Source organism: Giraffa tippelskirchi, chromosome 8 (genome assembly GCF_054371585.1).
Source record: "Giraffa tippelskirchi isolate mGirTip1 chromosome 8, T2T-mGirTip1v1.2.pri, whole genome shotgun sequence".
Classification (NCBI taxonomy): Eukaryota; Metazoa; Chordata; class Mammalia; order Artiodactyla; family Giraffidae; genus Giraffa; species Giraffa tippelskirchi.
The window spans coordinates 22,971,066-22,994,312 of NC_137282.1; the positions used below are offsets into that span (position 1 = coordinate 22,971,066).

The 23,247-nt window shown below is 38.1% G+C and overlaps 1 protein-coding gene and 1 long non-coding RNA gene across 15 annotated transcripts in view; both read left to right on the forward strand.

The window, feature by feature from the left end:
• TUSC3 (tumor suppressor candidate 3) overlaps window positions 1-20,209 on the forward strand; it is a 207,411-nt gene extending 187,202 nt beyond the window's left edge. For 5 of the 14 annotated variants that reach the window (XM_081521496.1, XM_081521491.1, XM_081521495.1 and 2 more), the window contains 3 exons: window positions 927-1,001; window positions 6,476-6,566; window positions 19,725-20,209. In XM_081521496.1, coding sequence (XP_081377622.1) covers window positions 927-1,001; window positions 6,476-6,566; window positions 19,725-19,740 — 182 coding nt within the window. In that variant the 3' untranslated portion in view covers window positions 19,741-20,209. Of the gene's footprint in view, window positions 1-926; window positions 1,026-6,475; window positions 7,424-8,157; window positions 9,530-15,886; window positions 15,950-18,723; window positions 18,894-19,724 lie in introns of those variants that run through there. The other 9 variants (XM_081521490.1, XM_081521494.1, XR_014062561.1 and 6 more) reach the window with 8 other exon arrangements.
• Window positions 10,830-12,598, forward strand: LOC145518054 (uncharacterized). Its single transcript, XR_014062566.1, has 2 exons — window positions 10,830-10,955; window positions 11,080-12,598. It is a non-coding gene; the product is annotated as an uncharacterized LOC145518054 (long non-coding RNA).
• Window positions 20,210-23,247: the final 3,038 nt, after the last annotated feature.

Sequence of the window (23,247 nt, forward strand, 5' to 3'; positions counted from 1 at the left end):
AGGATATACATCATTCCCATCAGTCTGCTTCAAAGAACTAAGTTAAGCAGTAAGTATCCTGTGTATCAGCAGTTTCAGTGAAACAAGCTTTTAATTTTTCTATCAGTTTATCATTCGTAACATCTCCATCACTACACAATTGAAACACAAAGAACTTATAATTATCTAAATTTCAGAAGTTTTCAAACTGTTACCATGAATTTCCTAAAAGTTCGGTGGTATGTATATGTGTGTGTCAGGTGGGCTTCCCTGATGCCTCAGTGGTAAAGAACCTGCCTGCCAATGCAGGAGAGGCCTGGGTCGGGAAGATGCCCCGGAGAAGGAAATGGCAACCCACTCCAGTATTCTTGCCTGGAGGATCTCACGGACAGAGGAGCCTGGCGGACTACAGTCCATGGGGTTGCAAAGAGGCACATATGACTTTGCAGCTAAACAACAACAGAAACATTTTTGTCAGGCAAGGGAATGGTATTTAGTAGCTTTCTCTCTTGTACATATTAGGCATCCACCAAGGCTGGTTGGTTCGTTCCATGCTGAGTATATTCTAATTTCCTGTGATTGCCCAGTGAAATGTCATTCTAAGTGTAACTAGTGTATGTATATCCTTATGTATAAGGTGAAATATCATTATTGGTTTTGAGAGTATATAATTCATATGCACTATTAAAGCCCTGGAATTTAAGAGCATTTAGAATTAGCTCTTAAAAATCTCACAAAGGAGAGTTTGAGGTTATATAGTCTAAAAATCATGGCATATTTATTTAGATACATGAAAAGGAGTAATTTTATATCAGGAGAGTAAGTTGCATTCACCTCTATGTTCATGTGTAATTCAGTCATTCTGGTACAGAACACATCGTGTTCAGGTCCAGAACAGTAGATTTTATTTGCATCTATTTCTAATGTTTCCTTGACAACTACTATAGATGCTGCTATCACCATGGGGATGGTTCTTCTAAATGAAGCGGCAACATCCAAGGGAGATGTTGGAAAAAGACGGAGTAAGTCTCTGTGTTGGTATCTCTGTAAGTTTGTTTTAGTCAAGCTTCATTTAAATCAAATGAGAAATAGATAAAAGTCCTTTGTAAATGAACTTCTAAAGAAAGGTTCTGGTTTGAAGACAGCTGCGTTGTTTCTTACTTTTTTCTCTTTCTTGGATGTGTGGTGTGTGCACAAATATTTAAAAATACATTTCTTCCAAAATGGGATTGGTGATTTTCTGTGGAAATTGGGTATAAAGAAAAGCTGTTATTCACCCTTGTTTAGGGTGGTTTGATTTATCTCTGCTGAAGTTATAGTCTCTTTGGTCATGTCCACCAAACAGGAAGAGGGGGAAAGTTCTAGGGACAGAGTCTTCAGAGGTTTTATAGGCTAATGATATGTCCCCTGTGCCACCAGAGTCATCTATGCATTCAAGGATTGATTCAGACAGAGAAGTTTGTGCATAAGTGTTGTACCCTGAAGTATATAATGCCTTCCAACTACCTCCAAAACCTCTTTTGAGCTACATTTTGAAAGGGGGCATCTTGTGGTACCATCTTTTTCAGGGTTTTTGCCTTTTCCAGTGATATTCCAAGATTCACAACTCTACCGAGTATCAGCTTTGTGTCTTGACAAGGTGACTACAGAACTGTTCCCCTCAGGGAGTTCCAATAAGAGATTACACATTTTTATGAAGTGTTTTTGGCAGGAAAAGGGAAAAACACATAGGAAAAATCTGCCCTCAGGAGCATGGGCCAGAGAAGGTCAGAGAGCCTTAAATTCAGTATTTCCTGCCACAAATCTTTCCATAGTTGATATAAAGTCCCTATGTGAGTTTATGATTATGCCTCCACAAACCTATAATTAAGATTTTTATCAATATGCTTTGCATTCCTGAACCCTGTTAAAATCCAGAGTGTATGTATGAGGAACACAGGCATCTGGAGAAGACTCGTAATTTGTTACAAAGTTTAAAATAAAAATCCAGACATTTTCTTTATGGGAATTTTAGCTATGGTGACATGAATGTAAGTCAGTCATAGTGATTTCTAAATATAATACTTAGGGATCTTTAGTGTTGAAACATTTTGGATGTAATAGATCCTTCACCCTCGTTTCCCCTGATGCCATTTACATACTGTTGTAAAGAAACCACAGAAGCAATGAATGCATTACTTTGTTTAGTTAATCATTGTTCAGAACATCATTTTATGATTTATCGTTTGCATAAACAATGTGATGTTCTTGGGACCAACAAGTAGTATTCATATTAGGACAAATTCTTACATGTTCATATATTTATCATACATCCTATCACATTAAAGTAATAAGATAGTGTGTAATATACATATAAAAGCACTTCAACCCCCACCCACTGCCACTTTATTTGTGTGTGTGCGAGAGAGACTGCACAAATGAGTACATGGGGGAGAGAGGAGGAGTGCGGGATGGGAAATGTATTTTGAAATTAGCCCTTTTGATTCCAGTGTGATTTTTATTTTGGATATAATGCAAGTGCTGTGATTGCCCAGATCAGAATCCGTCTGTGCCCTCATAGCACTTTCTTCTCACAAGTATGTTATCTGGGACCGTCTGCAGCGCATGGTTTGTTGGGTCACCACTGACTCCTCCCCAAGTCTTCTTCCTTCCCCATGTGCCTGTACCTTAGTTCAATACTTAGTTCAATACTGTACCTCACATAGAATCAAGTAAATAGCTTCTGTTTTACTTGAGCACATTTTGAGACACGTTTCCCACGGCGCATATCAAGTGTTCAGTTCAGTACAGTCACTCAGTCGTGTCCGACACTTTGCGACCCCATGGACTACAGCACGCCAGGCTTCCCCGTCTATCACCAACTGCCGGAGTTTACACAAACATGTCCATTGAGTTGGTGATGCCATCCAACCATCTCATTCTCTGTCGTCCCCTTCTCTTCCTGCCTTCAATCTTTCCCAGCATCAGGCTCTTTTCCAATGAGTCGATACTTTGCATCAGGTGGCCAAAGTACTGGAGTTTCAGTTTCAGCATCAGTCCTTCCAATGAATATTCAGGACTGATTTCCTTTAGGATGGACTGGTTTGATCTCCTTGCAGTCCAAGGGACTCTCAAGAGTCTTCTCCAACACCACAGTGCAAAAGCCTCAATTCTTTGGCGCTCAGCTTTCCTTATAGTCCAACTCTCACATCCATACATGACTACCAGAAAAACCATAGCTTTGACTAGATGGACCATTGTTGGCAAAGTAATGTCTCTGCTTTTTAACATGCTGTCTAGGTTCATCATAGCTTTTCTTCCAAGGAACAAGCATCTTATAATTCTATGGCTGTGGTCACCATCGTGGTTATCTGGGTCATGATCTTTTTGGCATAGTTCTTCTGTGTATTCTTGTCACCTGTTCTTAATATTTTCTGCTTCTGTTAGGTCCATACCATTTCTGTCCTTTACTTTGCCCATCTCTGCATGGAATGTTCCCTTGGTATCTCTTATTTTCTTGAAGAGATCTCTGGTCTTTCCCATTCTATTACTTTCCTCTATTCTTTGCACTGATCACTGAAGAAGGCTTTCTTATCTCTTCTTGCTATTCTTTGGAACTCTGCATTCAGATGGGTATATCTTTCCTTTTCTCCTTTGTCTTTAGCTTCTCGTCTTCTCTCAGCTATTTGTAAGGCCTCCTCAGACAACCATTTTGCCTTTTTGCAATTCTTTTTCTTGGGGATGGTCTTGATCCCTGCCTCCTATACAATGTCACCAACCTCCGTCCATAGTTCAGGCACTCTGTCTATCAGATCTAATCTCTTGATCTATTTCTCACTTCCGCTGTATAATCGTAAGGGATTTGATTTAGGTAATACCTGAATGGCCTAGTGGTTTTCCCTACTTTCTTCAATTTAAGTTTGAATTTGGCAATAAGGAGTTCATGATCGGAGCCACAGTCAGCTCCCGGTCTTATTTTTGCTGATTGTATAAAGCTTCCCCATCTTTGGCTGCAAAGAATAGAATCAATCTGATTTCAGTATTGACCATCTGGTGACGGTCATGTGTAGAGTCTTCTCTTGTGTTGTTGGAAGACGATGTTTGCTATGACCAGTGCTTTCTTTTGGCAGAACTCCGTTAGCGTTTGACCTGCTTTGTTTTGTACTCCAAGGCCAAGTTTGCCTGTTACTCGAGGCATCTCTTGACTTCCTACTTTTGCATTCCAGTCCCCTGTAATGAAAAGGACATCTTCTTTGGGTGTTAGTTCTAGAAGGTCTTGTAGGTCTTCACAGAACTGTTCAACTTCAGATTTTTCAGCATTACTGGTCGGGGCATAGACTTGGATTACTGTGATATTGAATGGTTTGCCTTGGAAACAAACAGATCATTCTGCCATTTTTGAGACTGCATCCAAGTACTGCATTTCGGACTCTTTTGTTGACTATGATGGCTACTTCATTTCTTCTAAGGGATTCTTGTCCACAGTAGTAGACATAATGGTTATCTGAGTTCAATTCGCCCATTCCAGTCCATTTTAGTTCATTGATTCCTAAAATGTTGAGGTTCACTCTTGCCATCTCCTGTTTGACCACTTCCAATTTGCCTTGATCCATGGACCTAATATTCCAGATTCCTATGCAATATTGCTCCTTACAACATCAGACTTGACTTCCATCACCAGTCACATCCACAACTGGGTGTAGTTTTTGCTTTGGCTCCTTCCCTTCATTCTTTCTGGAGTTATTTCTCCCCTGATCTCCAGTAACATATTGGGCACTTACCAACCTGGGGAGTTCATCTTTCAATTTACTATCTTTTTGCCTTTTCATACTGTAAACAGCAAAGGGAGTGATAAAGTGTTTTAGTCAGCTCCTGGAAAAAGACTGAGGAAAGGAAGAAGTGTGTGGTCATACCAAATGTATGTAAAGTAAAGTATCATATCATTCATTCTAGGTGCACTAAGATTATTGTAAGCAAAGTTGCTACGTCAAGTGGCTGGTGTCTGTCTATTTGGGCATTCTACAGTTTCAGGGGGAAAAGGTGGTTTTCATTTTTGCAGTATTCAGCAGCTTTTTTTTTTATTTTCTGCCAAAATTCATTTGAAATTCACCTGCATGTGTGTTATCTGATATGAAATGTCACAGAGGCTGCAACTGAATGCTATTAAGTTCCGGATTTTTCATAATTTGTTCTCAAAACTGAGTGATATTCCTACAGAGTTGAAGGAAAACTGACTAACAGGCTTCTGGATCATGTTTTGACAGTGTCCTCAAGTCTCCACTGATTTCCAGGATTGTAATTAAATGTGGTCTAATTTATATGCTAGAATAATTTAAAAATTGTAGTCGCATCACTATAGAAGCGTATAGAATTATTTAATCTCCCTTGTTTTCTTCTGTCTTGGCGTGTTTAATCTCTTTTATCTTCCCCTTTCTTTTATAATTAATCATGTTAGATAGCCCAGTGTTTTTAAAGAATTCCCTGAAACTAATGAAAGGATACAAGTATCACACATATGTTTTATTCTTAAGAAATATTTAGGTATTTCTTATTAAAAGAACTTATTTACAGAGCAGACTTAGGTAAATTTCCATTTCTCTAAATATATATTTTCTTTTATTCTAAACATACCTACATTTAATTGGCTCAGATTTTTAAGCATTTAAGTTTTACTTATTTTACTAACAGCAAATTTAACTAAAAATCTAGTAGATGTATTTGCATATATTTCATAATATATATTTCATTAGTCATCTACTTTAGAGTAAAATCTTCCTAACTATAACAGAAAGGAAAAGAAATGTCCCTGTTGTCAACCTGTGAGGGGTAAAGTAACGCTGGAAACCTAAATCACAGCCTAGCGTATTCTGCTGTAACATACACCACTTGTTCCTTTGTAAAACGAACAGTAATACCTTGGCATTATCACCAGCTACTTAGGGTTGGTTTTTCCTCTTTGACTATCACAGAGTCTGTGTTTTCTCACACCCTAAGCCTTTGTTACTGGCTTTCGGTATGCTGGGATGAACTATCACTTGTAAGTAACAGGCGTTTACTGAAGCAATAATCTAGCCAATCATCTAAAATTTTTTTGTAAATATTGCATGGCATCTGAAAATAAAATTATATTGTACATTCCAATACTGTAGAAGTCTCTGCTGACATAGCCAGTACTTCACAGTGGAGGGGCTGATAATCTCATTTGTGGTTTATCACATTTTCTTGTATTTTGTTTCGGTCCCTGTGGGGGCATTTTAGTACTTGTAGGAATTCGGTAAGAGAAGAATACCGCCACAAACTTAGATCAGTCACTTTTTTGTTTTGTTTTGTTTTCATACTGCAAGTAGTAAATTGTCATTGAGAAGAATGTGGAAAATAATGATTATCTGGTTTGTGGTACCTGTATGTGCCATGAGCCGTTACATGTAAGTATGTGTAATTAACTGAATGCTTTTTAAAAATATAAACATTTGGGTTGTATGTGTCTAGACTAATGGAGTTTTCTCTTTCTTTCTAGTTATTTGTCTCGTGGGATTAGGCCTGGTGGTCTTCTTCTTCAGTTTTTTACTTTCAATATTTCGTTCCAAGTACCACGGCTACCCTTACAGGTAATATCATTATACTAATATGAATGTTCTCATTTTCAACTAATAGAATAACCCGAATTTCATGTTTTTATGTTTCTAACGTGTATTTAACGATTAATATAAAATAGCTACCTTATTTGCCAAGTAATCTTAAACTCTGTTAAGCAAGTTTTTGAGCACCTACTGTGTGTTCAGCACAGATTATATGAAGGAGATATATATATAAGGCATGGTACCTGCCCTCCTTCGTATATGATAGTTTCATTTTAGATCTATGTTGCATGCATATGTGTATATGTGTGTGTATATAAATATGTAATATATACATTACATATATATATATACAGACACACACACATAACAAAATGAGTTTTCAACTTTGTGGAATTTATCAAAGTTTCTTCTTGTTTTGGTTTGCCTATTCATGATTTTCACTTCATTTACAAATTTTTTCTCATATAATCTAGTGTTCACTGTCCAGTAAACTCCATATTTTGAACTCTTCTAACTTTTAACTTTTTCAAATAAGGAATGGCAACATGAATGGAAAATTAAATGATAAAAGAATCTCTGGTCACTACAAGCTGTCATAAAGGAACATCTCCTAAGATTTTCATCAACATATTTTCATAATTGGGGATGGGAAGATGTTGAAAATTCATTCTCAAACAACGTTATTGTAACCAAATTATTATTCTTACTAAAGCAGAATACAACTGATGCATTGGATTACAGTTATCCAGGTCATGAAGTAGGCACAGGTTCATTTCTTGACCATTCCTCCCTCAGCTTTTCTCAAAGAAATAAATATTCCACTCTCTCTAGGGAGTCTTCTCATAGCTTAACAATTCATCCTCCTCCCCAATGAAGAAGTAAAGGTCCATTTTCTCCGCGATTTTGAGAACTTTCTGTTAAGATAGTAGAGCTCATGATATACTGACAGAAAATAAAATCTCATAGTTTACATCCCTCTTGCAGGTGAGTGAGTGAGTGATAATCGCTCTGTAGTGTCCAGCTCTTTGTGACCCCATGGACTGTAGCCTGCCAGGTTCCTGTGTCCCGGGAATTCTCCAGAATACTGGAGTGTGTTGCCATTGTGAACTGAGCCATTACTTCAAGAAAACGTTTCTACATAGGTGATGGCAGCCATGTGTAGCTTTATCTGGGGCACAGAACTATTCCCATGACAGAGAGATCTGATGATGGGCTTTTCATGAATAGTAAATCACTTCAACCCTGCCTCTGTATCGTTTCATATGAGCAGAGGCACATTTCCAAGACTTCTCACGTCCATTAAAAATAAATGTACTCGAGGAGTAGAAGAAATCTGAATATCAGATGTGAGCTGTGGGACCATCTGCCTTTAATCTGGTCTGCAGTATAAGAGAATTTTTAAAAAACATGAATTTTCCATAGTTTGTTGTGATCCACACAGTCAAAGGCTTTGGCGTAGTCAATAAAGCAGAAGTAGATGTTTTTCTGGTCTTCTCTTACTTTTTTGATGATCCAGCAGATGTTGGCAATTTGATCTCTGGTTCCTCTGGAGAAGGCAATGGCACTCCAGTACTCTTGCTGGGAAAATCCCATGGATGGAGGAACCTGTAGGCTGCAGTCCATGGGGTCGCTAAGAGTCGGGCACGACTGAGCGACTTCCCTTTCCCTTTCCTCTGCCTTTTCTAAATCCAGCTTGAACATCTGGAAGTTCACGGTTCACGTATTGCTGAAGCCTGGCTTGGGGAATTTTGAGCATTACTTTGCTAGCGTGTAAGATGAGTGCAATTGTGTGGTAGTTTGAGCATTCTTTGGCAATGCCTTTCTTTGGGATTGGGATGAAAACTGACCTTTTCCAGTCCTATGGCCACACTGAGTTTTCCAAAGTTGCTGGCATATTGAGTGCATCACTTTCACAGCATCATCTTTTAGGATTTGAAATAGCTCAACTGGAATCCAATCACTTCCACTAGCTCTGTTCATAGTGATGCTTTCTAAGGCCCACTGACTTCACATTCCAGGATGTCTGGCTCTAGGTCAGTGATCATACCATTGTGATTTTCTGAGTCGTGAAGATCTTGTTTGTACAGTTCTTCTGTGTATTCTTGCCACCTCTTCTTAATATCTTCTGCTTCTGTCAGGTCCATACCATTTCTGTCCTTCATTATGCCCATCTTTGCATGAAAAGCTCCCTTGGTATCTCTAATTTTCATGAAGAAAATGCCCCCACCAGTAATGCTGAAGAAGGTGAAGTTGAACGGTTCTATGAAGACCTACAAGACCTTCTAGAACTAATACCCAAAAAAGATGTCCTTCTCATTATAGGGGACTGGAATGCAAAAGTAGGAAGTCAAGAAATACCTGAAGTAACAGGCAAATTTGGCCTTGGAGTACAAAACAAAGCAGGTCAAACGCTAACGGAGTTCTACCAAGAGAATGCAGTGGTCATAACAAACACCCTCTTCCAACAACACAAGAGAAGACTCTACACATGACCATCACCAGATGGTCAATACCGAAATCAGATTGATTCTATTCTTTGCAGCCAAAGATGGATAAGCTTTATACAGTCAGCAAAAACAAGACCGGGAGCTGACTGTGGCTCAGATCCTGAACTCCTTATTGCCAAATTCAGACTTAAATTGAAGAAAGTAGGGAAAACCACTAGACCATTCAGATATGACCTAAATCAAACTCCTATCAATTATACAGTGGAAGTGCAAATAGATTCAAGGGATTAGATCTGATAGAGTGCCTGAAGAACTATGGACAGAGGTTCATGACATTGTAAAGGAGGCAGGGATCAAGACCATCTCTAAGAAAGAGAAGTGCAAAAAGGCAAAATGCTTGTCTGAGGAGGCCTTACAAATAGCTATGAAAAGAACAGAAGCGAAAGGCTAATGAGAAAAGGAAAGACATACTCATCTGAAGGCAGAGTTCCAAAATAGCAAGAAGAGATAAGAAAGCCTTCCTCAATGATCAGTGCAAAGAAATAGAGGAAAACAACAGAACAGGAAAGACTAGAGATCTCTGCAAGAAAATTAGACATACCAAGGGAACTTTTCATGCAAAGATGGGCACAATCCAACAGGAATAGCATTTCCTCTCTAGATGTTCCTGGTCACGATACTGCTGATAGAACAAGTAAAGAAAAGTTAAGTTTTACTAGTTCCAAGAATAATGTTACATTTGCCAGCGCCGTATTTTGTCATGATATGAAGAGTTTAAGTTTGTACTTTTCCAAAGGAGTAGCTGTCATTTAGTATTGATTGTATAAAACTCTAATCCTCTGGTCTTTACAAGAGTGGACCTGTAAATTACCTAAGAATCTTTTTAAAATACATATTCTAGGCCTCATCCTAGATTTTCATAGTGAGCATTTCTGAACCATAGTATATGCTGGTTTTATTTCTCTATGAGTGTGACCTCCACCATTCTTATTGGGTCACAATCCCACCCCCTTGTCAGGGGCCCACCAGGCTAAACGAGGAGGGGGCTTACTGGCAGCTGGCCTCATGGGACTGGAAGTAAGATGAAATGTCCTGTAAGAAGTCAGATGGAAATCACGCCTCAGGGTGGTTTATGAATATGAAATCTGACATAGTTTAGATGAAAACCCCTACAAGTGCTGCCAGGAAACAGCATCAGAACAGAACCCAGCATTAAAAAAAAAAGCAGCAGCAGCCTGGGAAGACAGGCGCACTGCCAGAGTGGGACATGGCATCACAGAGACGTGGGGGCAGGGACCCGGCTGCGACCCCGTGGGATGTGGCATCACAGAGACGTGGGGGCAGGGACCCAGCTGTGACCCCGTGGGTCGTGGCATCACAGAGACGTGGGGGCAGGGACCCGGCTGTGACCCCAGCTCTTGCAAGCTCTGTGATTTGCTGGGCTGTCGCAGGACTCAGCCATCCAGCCCTCCCGTGACCCTACTTAAATCATTCTTTTAGTTTAACCGTCTCTTCTCATATCACTTTTAAGCTTCCTAGTATCCCAGGGACGGGGGGGCCTGGTGGGCTGCCGTCTATGGGGTCGCACAGAGTCGGACACGACTGAAGCGACTTAGCAGCAGCAGTATCCCTCTTCAGACTCTTAAGAACTTCTGTTTGTTTCTGCATTGTGTCTTTTCCATGGATATAGTGATGCATCATTCATCAAGCTTCCATAAATCCATCCAGCCCTCCTAGACCATCCCTCTCCAGTCATTCATCTTCTTGCTTTGTAAGGTTGGTAGGACAGCTTGTATGTTCCTTTCATCACATTTACAGCAACCCTTTGAGCTAACCAAACATGGCAGGTGGGAGCATTGTGAACAAAAAACATGTGCTTTGCATTAGAACATTTTTATTCTCTTATTAGTCTAACCCATGGATATATGCCAGAGTTACCCTAGTAATGTTATATTCTGCTTGGGGATTTGTTTTCAATTCATTGCATCATTTTCCTTCAGAATAAAGTTTTTCTCAGAAATTTTATCAGTTTTCTTATGAACGATTATGATAATAAATGTATTGTTCATATCAAGAGTTCAAGCTGGATTTAGAAAAGGCAGAGGAACCAGAGATCAAATTGCCAGCATCCGCTGGATCATAAAAAAAGCAAGAGAGTTCCAGAAAAACATCTACTTCTGCTTCAGTGACTGCGCTAAAGCCTGATTGTGTGGATCACAGCAAACTGTGGAAAATTCTTCAAGAGATGGGTATACCAGACCACCTTACCTGCCTCCTGAGGACCTGTATGCAGGTCAAGAAGCAACAGTTAAAACTGGACATGGAACAACAGACTGGTTCCATACTGGGAAAGGAGTTTGTCAAGGCTGTATATTGTCACCCTGCTTATTTAACTTCTGTGCAGGGTACATCATATGAAATGCCAGGCTGGATGATGCACAGGCTGGAATCAAGATTGCCAGGAAAAATATCAATAACCTCAGATATGCAGATGACACCACCCTTATGGCAGAAAGCGAAGACGAACTAAAGAGCCTCTTGATGAAAGTGAAAGAGGAGAATGAAAAAGCTGGCTTAAAACTCAACATTCAAAAGCTAAGATCATGGCATCCGATCCCATCACTTCATGGCAAATAGATGGGGAAACAGTGAAAACAGTGACAGACTTTATTTTCCTGGACTCCAAAATCAGGGCAGATTGTGACCACAGCCATGAAAATAAGAGAATCGGCCTCCTTGGAAGAAAAGCTATGGCAAACCTAGACAGTGTATTAAAAACCAGAAACATTACTTCGCCGTCAAAGGTCCATCTAGTCAAAGCTATGGTTTTTCTAGTAGTCATGTATGGATGTGAGAGTTAGACCATAAAGAAAGCTGATCACTGAAGAATTGATGGTTTTGAATCATGGTGTTGGAGAAGACTCTTGAGTCCGTTGGACTGCAAGGAGGTCAAACCAGCCTAAAGAAAATCAATCCTGAATATTCATTGGAAGGACTGATGCTGCAGCTCCAATACTTTGGCCACCCGATGTAAAGAGCCGACACATTAGAAAAGACCCTGATGCTGGGAAGATTGAAGGCAGGAGAAGGGGATGACAGAGGACAAGATCATTGAATGGCATTACCAACTCAATGGACATGAGTTTGAGCAAGCTCCAGGAGATGGTGAAGGACAGGGAAGCCTGGTGTGCTACAGTCCATGAAGAGTCAGACAGGACTGAGCATCTGAACAGTAATAACAACAAATCAAGAGCAATTGTTGCCCAAAGGTCTAGAAGGAGAATACACACCAGAGATTTGGAATAATCCTGAGCTGAATTCTAGAAACCAGGCAGCATAATGGGGAAGAAAAGTATTTATCCAGCTAGTTCACTGGAGAAAAAGCAAGCGTAATGCAGAAGCCAGAGTGAGAGAAGGAATAAATGAAAGAAAGGAAGAGAGAAGTCATTCTGGGAATAGTTGAAAAGTGAGAGTCGCTCAGTCATATGGACTCTTTGCGACCCCATGGACTATACAGTCCATGGAATTCTCTAGGCCAGAATACTGGAGTGGGTAGCCTTTTCCTTCTCCAGGAGTTAAAAGATGCGATGTTAGTACAAAAGTAAAAAGAAACCTTTTCCTTCTGAGCTACTCTGTGGGAGAGTGATGAATGTAGTACCATATTCTGGGGGGACACTTTGCAATCCCAGCAGCATGTTTCTGTGGCACCAGCATAATACGATTTGATTAAAAAAAAAAAAACAACACCTTGTTCCTATTGGAAAATGATAGTTCGTAGGGAAGGAGAAAATAAGATTCTGGACACCATCATTATAACAAGAGAAAGGCTATTCCATATGCCAGAAGATATGCCCCAGCCTCGTATTACTGAAAATATCATGTGGATGTCCATATTCAAAGGGAGTTAGTGCTTATTATAATGAATCATAAACCCTGGTGACCAAGAGCTAAGTCAACCCCCAATCATTTGTACCAATATACACTAAAGTAGGCTTGTAGGGAAAAAAAAAAAAAAAGACTGTCTTAACTAAGACCATTTTCTTGTCCTTGAGATGAGCTGCCAGGACAAAAAACAGTTTTCTTCTAAAAGAATGGGAAAACCTCCCTCTTCTACCTACTCTGGTTGATACTGGATAAGATGCGAGATATCCTTTACTGAAAAGGCACACTTGCACATAACACCATCTGCTAATTGAAAACCACCTTTAGCCAGGGCTTTAGCTTCAATGCCGCAGTCCACTCTTGGGTGTAATGCCCCAGCCTTTGGTGGCCTTTGATGTCTGTGTTTTAAGTTTGTGATTTACAACTTTTATACAAGAAATGCCACTGATGTCTATAAACTAATTTTTTTATTTCTTCACAATTTTTAATTGATCGACAGCCTTTAATTTCTTCTGTATGGAATGATCTTTCTGCTTTTCCATTTTTATGTTAAACTTCACAGACCCTTAAACATTCGTGTGTTTCTTATTTTCTCAGTACTTCACACTGCTATTTTTTTCTTGTTGATCTGTGTCCTTACTGAAAGGGATAAAAGCCTGTTACACGTTTACCCTATTTCCTTAAATCTTCCTCACATTTTGGTCTTAAGGGTCTTTTTTCTTTTCCCTACAGTATCAGCATCTTTCATGCTATCACTAAATTCTCCCAGATCATCTTTTAAGTTTCAGTAAGCAAGCTTCCATCATTTAAATCCTTAATCTACCTGTTACTCACTCGGCTACTTTGGGAAAGTTAAATAACTTTTCTAAACCTTGGTTTTCTCATTTCTAAGTGGGAAATGTTTACATACTTTGACATCATGGAAAGGTTACATGATGTAAGCCACTTAGCACATTGCTTAGTACTTAGTATGTGGCACACGGTATTACTTACTCAAAAACTACTTTCTGCTAATTATTATCATTAGTTCTGATGTAAAGATTTTACACATTTATATGTAATTTCTCCTGAGCAGGTTTTTTTTTAATGCTAAATATTAAGCAAGTGTTGTTTTTTATTTGCATGATTCAGTGGGGTGATGATCATATTTTCCCTGAACCTTCTGAGGAACTTAATTGGGCTCTCAAATCCTTTGAAATTAGTGAAATAACAAAGATAGTAAGAATCTGATCTAATCACCATCTGACCCATGGTTCAGAAAAAGAAATTATATTTTAGTGGTAGCAAGAATTTATTTTGTATATTAAATAAAGATTAGCTTTAGGGCTTGTTCCATTTTCCAAGAGCAAAATGCTAGTGTTCATACATGAATATCTTCTCTTATGGGTAATTACTTTCCCATTGGTTGCCCCTGACACACTTTGATTCAAAAGTTTTCTTCAAAAAAATTTCTGTAAAACTATTTGACAGATCAAGTCTCTATCTGAGTAGGAAAATAGCATAGAACATTCTCTACTAATTCTCTCACTTTGCTGCCTGTTTATGATTCTTTAGTTGTCTTAGAGAGATGGTGTGGTATAATGGGAAAATATTTAGAATCCAAGACATGAGTTCAAATTTAGTATATCATTTTGTATGTCAGTTAAGAACTCTGGCCCAGCAGGCATATATATGGGTTTGAGTCTTACACCCTCTCGTCACTAACTTTGGGACTTGGAGTTACTTAACTTCTCAGTCTCATTTTTTCCTCACCTGTAAAAGTGTTTTTAAGGGGTTGGATGACAACTTTGTTAAGCTTATTTATTTGTTTGTAAACTTGGCCTATTAATTAATATGTATCTGAGAATTTTGAGGGGATAAATTGCATCATCAAGTTATACTACATGAAATGTTGCAGGTTCTCAGAAGAAATGACTTCATCTACCTCTTGCCTGTCCTTAGCCATTTCAGCGCTTGGTTATTCAGTAGCACTTTACCCCAATACCTTTTTCATTAAGTATCCGTATGTAACTTTTGTTGTGTTGAAGTTCTTTTCTTTCTAGAGTATTGTAAGGTACTTTACAGAAGGTCATGGTGATGCCTTTTTAATATCTCCAAAGTGTTGTACACATAGCAGGTGCTCATCATGTACTTATTAATTGAATATGTTTACTCAGAAGCATCTTTTTAATTTATTCCTTATCTAAATGCAGCAGGAACCATTAAGATAGAAACATAGTGGACAGAAGAGTACTGGTTTGCCACATTTCACAACTCCAGAAGGTGGAATTCACATCACATGACATCCCCTTGGAGTTGTTGGGTTGTTCCACCACACTGAAGGGGTGCAGTGTGCGGAAACAGTTTTCAGAAACCTGGGCTCTAAAGATACTTATTGCAACATCAAATTGACCCTGAGCTGGCAGGCATCAAAAAATATATACTAATTATGCTTACACTAGACATAGAAACTATTAACCAGATAGCTGTAACTCATGATGTCTTTAGTTCCTTTGAGTTACTTTGAGAAATAATGAGTTAAAAAAAATATATCTATCAACATTCTGTAAGGGAAAGTACAAAATAATAGCTAGACATGAAAGACATCCCTGATGACTTTTGAGGCAAGTATACTAATGAATCAGCACAGCAAGGCAAAAAAATCCCAGGACATGCAGTATGTAACAATATCCCATTCATTTCTATATCTTACTTAGATGTAGATATTTCATCTATAGGGAGAATAGAAAATACAGTCTTAAGCTATACAAACAGAAAACACAGAAACGGTGTGGTGATCAACCCATAGTCTGTGTCATTGATAAGAATTTCACTGGGATTGCTTTTCTGATGCTGAGTTCCAGCTTTGAAGAATATTGCGAAGGACCAAAGACTTAGAGATGAGTCAGTGAAGATCTGGAGAGTGTCTACATAAAGAATACAGTGCTAAGTCTTTGTAATACTATTGTACAAGTGGAAATCGAATCTCAAGGACTATTTTTTCCATATTGTTGTATTTCACTGTGGTGTATTGGAAAGTGATCTGGACTTTGAGTGAGAAGATGAGATTTGGACCATGGCACTTTAAAACTGTAACCTCAGGCAAGTCTTTTCATCTTCTCTGAGCCTCAGTTTTCCTCATCTTTCAGATAACAACCATAATCTTTATCTCATAAGTAAGACAAGTTGTGGCAGACTGTTGTTTTACAAGTGCAAGATAACTTTCAACTGTGAGATCTCATATTCCAGTCTCCTGCTGTTGTACTTAGCTGCTACAGGAAGGAGTCCTTGGATAAAATTTCCAGCAATAGACTTTGGCCCACAGACTTAACCACTGACAAGCACAGTATTTTTTTAAACAATAATATTCATATGCATGCATATGCCCTCCACTTCAAACAAAATATGATTGCATTTGGTTATTTCTGTTTTATTACTTTAGGGAAGAAAACAGAACTATACAGCTGACAGAAATATATTGAATTCTGCTGAGGAAAAATGTAGTCTGATGCCTTTTCCCACTAACAATATAAGTCAAAATGTTCAGAATAATAAAATACAAGTCTTCTAAACACAGATTAATTTTTTATCAACGTTTGGTAATTCAAAACTAGATATTAGGAACCTCTATATAAACCCAACGTGATTTTAATAGAAAACTCAGAATCTACGCTTTTTGATTTTGAAGCACACATTCCCACCCCACAGACCTCAGAAGACATGGTCTGAGCACAGACACACAGCAAAGGAAGCTCTTATTTCCATTGTGTAAATACAATTTTCTTACTCCGGCAGAAACCCCACCATTCAGCAACCCCCTGAAAGCAGGGAGTGAGGCGGAAGCTCCTGTGATCCCTAAGTTCTGTGCTTATCTGACCTCCAACCTCATCCTACATACAGGCTCTATTGGTCTTTTCCCCCAGACCCAGCATCCGTGTTTCTGACTGTACAGAGTTAGTAACGATAATGCTACCAGCCTCTTGCAAAACGTCCCCCTCTGTAGGCTGTAGAGATGTGGCCTTAGCAGTCATAAGACTTGGCAGCTCTCAGCCTGTGTAGCTACAGATACAGAAAGCTTACCGCTCCCAAAGATCTGTTTCCCAACTCCTCATAAAACCCTGAATTTCTTTAGGCCTTTATTTTAGATCATGCACTTCAGACGGTTCAGTAAGTTTCAGTCACAAAGAGGAGCGCCCCCGGGGCTTCTGGCCGAAGAGGCCTGGCTGGCAGCTGTTGTGGACTGCTCCCTCGCATCCCCTTAGAACGCTTGTGAAGATAAAGGTTAGAAAGTCCCGAGAACAGTGAATCATTAAGTTCTACTAACTCCAACGCCAGGGGAACAGGCGTGAACTCGCTAGTGGCCTATCCTTGTTCTGAGTAAAGAACCAAGGCTTTTCCTCCCTTATACACTTTTTGGCTCCAAAATGACATCAGTAGCTGCCCCTTATCCATGTAAGCAATTTTTGTGTGACAGAGTGCGAGGACATGCCCAGAAGTCTCTGACTTCTTCCCCAGTTTGAGAACAGAAAGTGACAACATTAGACAAGAAAATTCTGTCCAGCTGAAGATCTTGGTAGAGAATTTAACCTGATCTCAATTGGACAGAATTCAGTCATTCAAGAGCACTGCATCCATTCTGATGTTTTAAAACACTGGGGAACAGGTGAAAGAATTACTCTAAGAGAAGTCTAAACAAAATACCAACCACTGTTTGATGCCTCCTTCATATTTCACAGGAGGAGAAAAGGAACGTGTTTTACATGTAATATGGTCTCCAGTGGCCACCCAGTAATAAAACCCAGATGCCTCTTCTCATGTGGCAACCCACGTAACCCTTCCAGGATTCTACTTAACCATTGCCTCTTGAATATCTTACGCCCTGGATTTTGTAACATGACACTCCTGGACCTTTCTTTTTCCTTTAAGGTGACTTCTCGGTCCCAACAGACATGCCAAATTCTGACCTAAGGCCTAGAACCAGACCTCAGCACCACATTGTCACCTCAGCCTCAGCTCCAAAGCCAAGCTCATCCCTGCTCCAAACCTGTGTCTCTTCTGCCCATGTTCCCTAACACACTGTTATTGTTATAATCGTACAACATAGATAAGTAGAACCTTTTCAATCTTTCCAGAATCAAAACGTTAGCAAGCATAAAATGATCATAAAGGGTCATATTCTTGCTCTTATGATAGTATTTTTACAAAAGAGGATCTTTAGTATTCCATAGCTTGAAATGTTCAGACTATTTTTATTAAAAAAAATAAATTGTCATGTATTTTTTTTTAATTATAAGTTTTGCAGCTTTCGTTACAGTTTTAAATATTTTATGGTGAAGTTTTCTTTTTTAACTGTCAGTCAGTTAGCTTTATCTCCAGGGCAACCTTATAACTGAGGACAGAGAAAGCCCAAGTGTTCATCTACACGTGATATGTATACATACACACCTGCTTTGCCACCACTGCTGTTAAAGATTGGGTGGATTGAACAGCAGCAGGATCTTAATGCTCTGAGGACTGTTACTGCTGATTTGCATGGCAATGTTACCCTTGCAGTACTGAAATCATAACTTGTTATCTCAAAAAACAGAAGCAATGTCTTGTTGCCTCTAGACATTAGCACTTGATTTTTATCTTTTAATTTAGTAATTCCTCAGAAAAAGACAGGGTATTGAAAAGTTTAGGCTGTATTGCATAATTGCTTTATTATATATTATAAACTAATAGAGATAATATATATTTATATAAGTTAAAATATTTTATATAATGCTTCATATTTACTATTTATATAGTATATGCAGTATCTTATATTTATATTCACTATATAGTATATATATGTTATATAATATGTATTTTTTTTTTACTATTTATTTATATAGTATCACAGGATTAAAATAAACATTAGCACTGGAAAGAACTTTGGAGATCATCCAAAACAAGCATTCTTCTCACTAATGAGGAAACCGAGGTTCAGAAAGACGAAGTAACATATGCCTAGGATATTATAAGTGTTCAAGTATTAAACTTATTAGTTTGAACAGTTTCCCAACTACATGGTTTTTCAACTATACTAACCATTAATATTTTTAATATTAACGTTTTAATATTAGTTAACAACTGGTTCATCTCTGGTGGTCCTAAAGTTACACTGTCAAGACTATAAAAAGCAAACTTGCTACATGTTAGCAGAAAGGTACAAATAGCCAACAAAAGCTTAATGATGTTATTCAAATTGACTTACAATATTACAAACTTAAATTTCTTTTCATAGATAAAAATGTTGCCTAGGGAAATCAAGAAAGGCAAAAATAGTTACTTTTTACTTTATTCTCTATATGTATAAACATCTATTTGTATTGTTTCATCACAGCCTGATGATACTTTTATTATGATTTATAATAAATTATTTTTGACTGTTCACTATAGTGAAATTATAAAATTCTTACAAGTCTTTAGTTATTTTAAGTAAATGCATATTGATTAAATAACTAGAAAAAATATTTTGTCTAAGATATTGAAATGACCCAATCCAAGTACAGGTTTCAGCTCATTCCCTTTCTTCCTCTGTGTTGTCAGTTTAAATGCCAATTTAACTAATAGTCTTGCTAACATTGAGAACGACTCACAGAAGTTAACCAAACTTAACCAACACAAGTTCAAGTTCTTATTAGCATCTGCTTCCACCCCGACCTAGTCTCACCTGATCCTATTACAGGATCTAGTTCACAGAAATTGCCCTGATATAAAATTGCAATGAAGTGAATTAATGTAACTGTGTATGACGTTACATTTTTATTTTGTATTTACCTGTACTAAGTTAATATAGAATAAAAAGCACACTGTGTTTTATTTTCAGCACAGAATTTTCTTTCTTTTTCAGCTTTTTAATTAAGTGAAGCCGAGTGGGATTTGCATAAAGTGACTGTTTACCATGAAGACAAAGTGTCCCAGACAGACATACTAGTTCCAATTCTTGAGTCCATTTCCTTGCTGATTGTGATAATCCGGCTGTTTCTTGTACAATTTTTTTTTAATGTGAGTTTTCCTAGTAAACTTAATTTATAGACATGGATGGTTAAATTTAACATGGAAAGAACAAAGGCAACAGTGAAGAGTTTTTCCAGCAAATTATAGTCTGTGTATGCTATAGATTGAAATAAACAACAATGTAATTATGAATTCATGCTTTTAAGCTGTTCACTCATTAGTAAAGAAAACTATAATGTTAGTAAAGGAGAAACTATGAAATGTATCCTCAACAATTCTTGGGATTGTACAGAGATAGGTGTATGCATGAAAATATGTCATGTACTGAAAAATTATGCTTTCCTCAGTCTCAGTATAAAGGATGTGTATGGTTACAAATAGTGTTTTGTTCTTATTAATCATAACTAGATGAAGGAGATGGGGCAGGGAGCTGGACAAATAGTACATGGATGCCTGCCCTGGGAAACGGAGTCCTTCCCGGGATAGAAATCTAAAGCAAACATGACTAAATCAGCATGCCTCAGGACACAGGCAGTGGGAGCAACACACCAGAACTAGGAATGAGTTCTTCTCCAACTCACAAGTGTGACCCAAGAATCCAGACTTACAACCACAAAACTAACCCTCTGGGGACATTATCCCCTTGTGTCATGTGGAAGAGGCTAGTCATCAAAACCTTATTCCCAGACCTGGACAGAGGTTTGTGCACGCATGCTGTTGCTTTAGTCGTGTCCGACTCTCTGTGACCCCATGGACTGTAGCCCACTAGGCTCTTTTGTCCTTGGGATTCTCCAAGCAAGAATACTGGAGCACGCTGCCATTCCCTCTTCCAGGAGATTCTTCCCAACCCAGGGAGTGAATCCACATCTTTTACATCTCCTGCAGTGGCAGGCACTTTCTTTACCACTAGGGCCACCTGGTAAGCCCTGATAGAGAGTAGTTATCCTAATATGAGGGAGTGACTCAATGAAACTTTCTTGAAAATCAAATATAGGAGAGTAACCATTATTATGTTTGTGTACTGTATTTTAGCTTATAAAGCACCTTCCCATTTGTTAGGGTATTTTTTTCTTCACAGCAACTTTGTAAATTACGCATTTAGACAGGAAGTGTATATTTTATCTGACTTATTTTAAGTACTGGCAGCTGAAAGCCACAAAGAAAAAATAGAGCTCGTAACTGGGCTTTCAGACTCTCAAACCTGAATTTCCATTTTCTGTGGTGCAATCTAAAGAGGGATTTAGAAGCAAAGTTAATTTTAGTCAGCTCAATAAACTATTTTAGGCTTTGTTATCTAATTTTCCTTAAGATCTGAGTAACAGACCACGGAAATCGCTGTTAGTTAGGAGTTCCAGCTATGTAGTCTCAAACCAGGACTCAAGTGCATGTCCAGTGAACTACACGTTTTGTAGCTATAAAATTCAGTAAAGAATGGGTAATATAAAAACCTACAAGGATATATGAAGTTAAATCCCAGGGCAGTATGTGTGCTAGCAGGAAGAAACACGATGATATTCAGCAAAAATCAAGATGTAAATTCTCAACTATGTTAACCTTAACACATGCTCCCAAAATCTGTTATTAGAAATCACATTGACTCTACCAGTTCCTGTACACAGAATGATCAATTCAGTATTGGAATGGCATTTATGGGAAAGCAGTAAGTGATCATAATAATTTGCTTAATGTCTATACCTAGGTAGCATTTGACCTGTGAATCTCAATCCATTCAAGTACTCTTCTGTTTTCTAACATTTATTCAGGACAAGCATCAAAATTGGGAGCTTGAGGCCAAATTTTACATTGAGTAAAAGCTTCTTTATTTTACGCAATTACTTTTGCTTGTCCCCTTAAAGCTCAAAATTCTTATTAACAGCACATATCCAATCTCTTTATAAAGCCTAATAATGTTTAATTATGACCAAAGTCAGCTAGTTCTCAGACAGTGTGACTGAGGTAAAGAGAACTTCCCTATCCCAGATTAGTAAAAAAATTTCTAGCCTATATTCTGTAATTTTCTCCAAATATTAAATATATGCCACCTATGACTCCCCCCCCCCACCCCCGAGTTTCATTTTGAAAAGCTGTTGCTTCTCTATAGACAATTACTGCATTAGGGAAAGGAAAAACATTCTGCCTCAAAATAAGTCATTACTGGAAAGTACTACAGACAGACCTACAGGAAGTAGCTCAAATGTTTGTTTCAGAATGTAGCATGTGTAAAATCACATACAAAACATAAGATATATTCACTTTTGTCAAATAATTGAAATTGAAAAATGAATCTGTATGTGGTGTATTATATCCTTCAATGTCACTTCAGCTAAATTCACTGCATGGAACTCTCCCTTAAAAACAGATTTTATGTCTAACCATCTCCAGTTAGAATAAAAGGAATTAACTCGCCTACTCAGTTGGAGAGAAAAATCTTAATATAAAATTCCATCTAAAGGAGTAAAATTCCATTTAAATCTTAATATGAAAACTTCATCTATTAATATAATAACATCTGATGACTAAAGTGTTCCATTTTCCTCAGCACACTGTCCCTTACATTAGATATTCACATGAGTAAGCTCAATAGTGTTGTGTGTTTACTGTAATTTTTCTTGTTCTGTCATGTGAAGGAATATCCTTGTCAATTATAATTCAGCAAGCATGGTGATTTGGGGAGATGAGATCTTGTAACCAGAGAGCTTGCCAAGTACTCCCCTTCTTGCTATTAGGAGAACCTCCCACAAGGGCACACGAAGAGAGGGGTTACTCTATACCAAGATCAAAGACACTAAACACTGTGCTTCAGGAAGGACTGGCTTACGGGGCAAACACATGAGCTCTGGCCTCTAGGGTCAAAACATTTGAGTGGCCTCTTAGAGACTTAATGTTCCTCAGAGTCCACAGAATTCATTAAGTTTAAAACATTAAAGCAAGATGTTTTTCCTATTCCAGCAGGAAGCCAAACTGACTTAATTTCTAATAGTGGAAAATGGGTGAGCATAGTAGCTAGTTATACTCAAAGAGTACAAGTATGTATATGAATCCACCCCTAAATTTCCTTATATGATTCATAAGCACATTTGTCATTTTCCGTGAAACATTTTCCATGTTACTTCTTTACCTACTTATTTTTCTGAAATATATACAGATGTTTATGACATAACTAGAGTGCAAGTACACAAAGTTAAAATAAAGGATCACATATTCCGACTAAGAGAAAAACCATGTTACATTCACCCAAATGTTGGTGCATCTACTTCCATAAAAAATATGCATATACGTCAACAAAAGTAGCATAATGAGGAACTCTAGGGACCTATCCCCTCCATAGAAACACTAGAAAAACTGACAAAAGTGGCAGGTGTTAATTTTGTTGAAAGTCTGTAAAATAGTTTAAGTCTTATAGGAGCCAAGTAAAT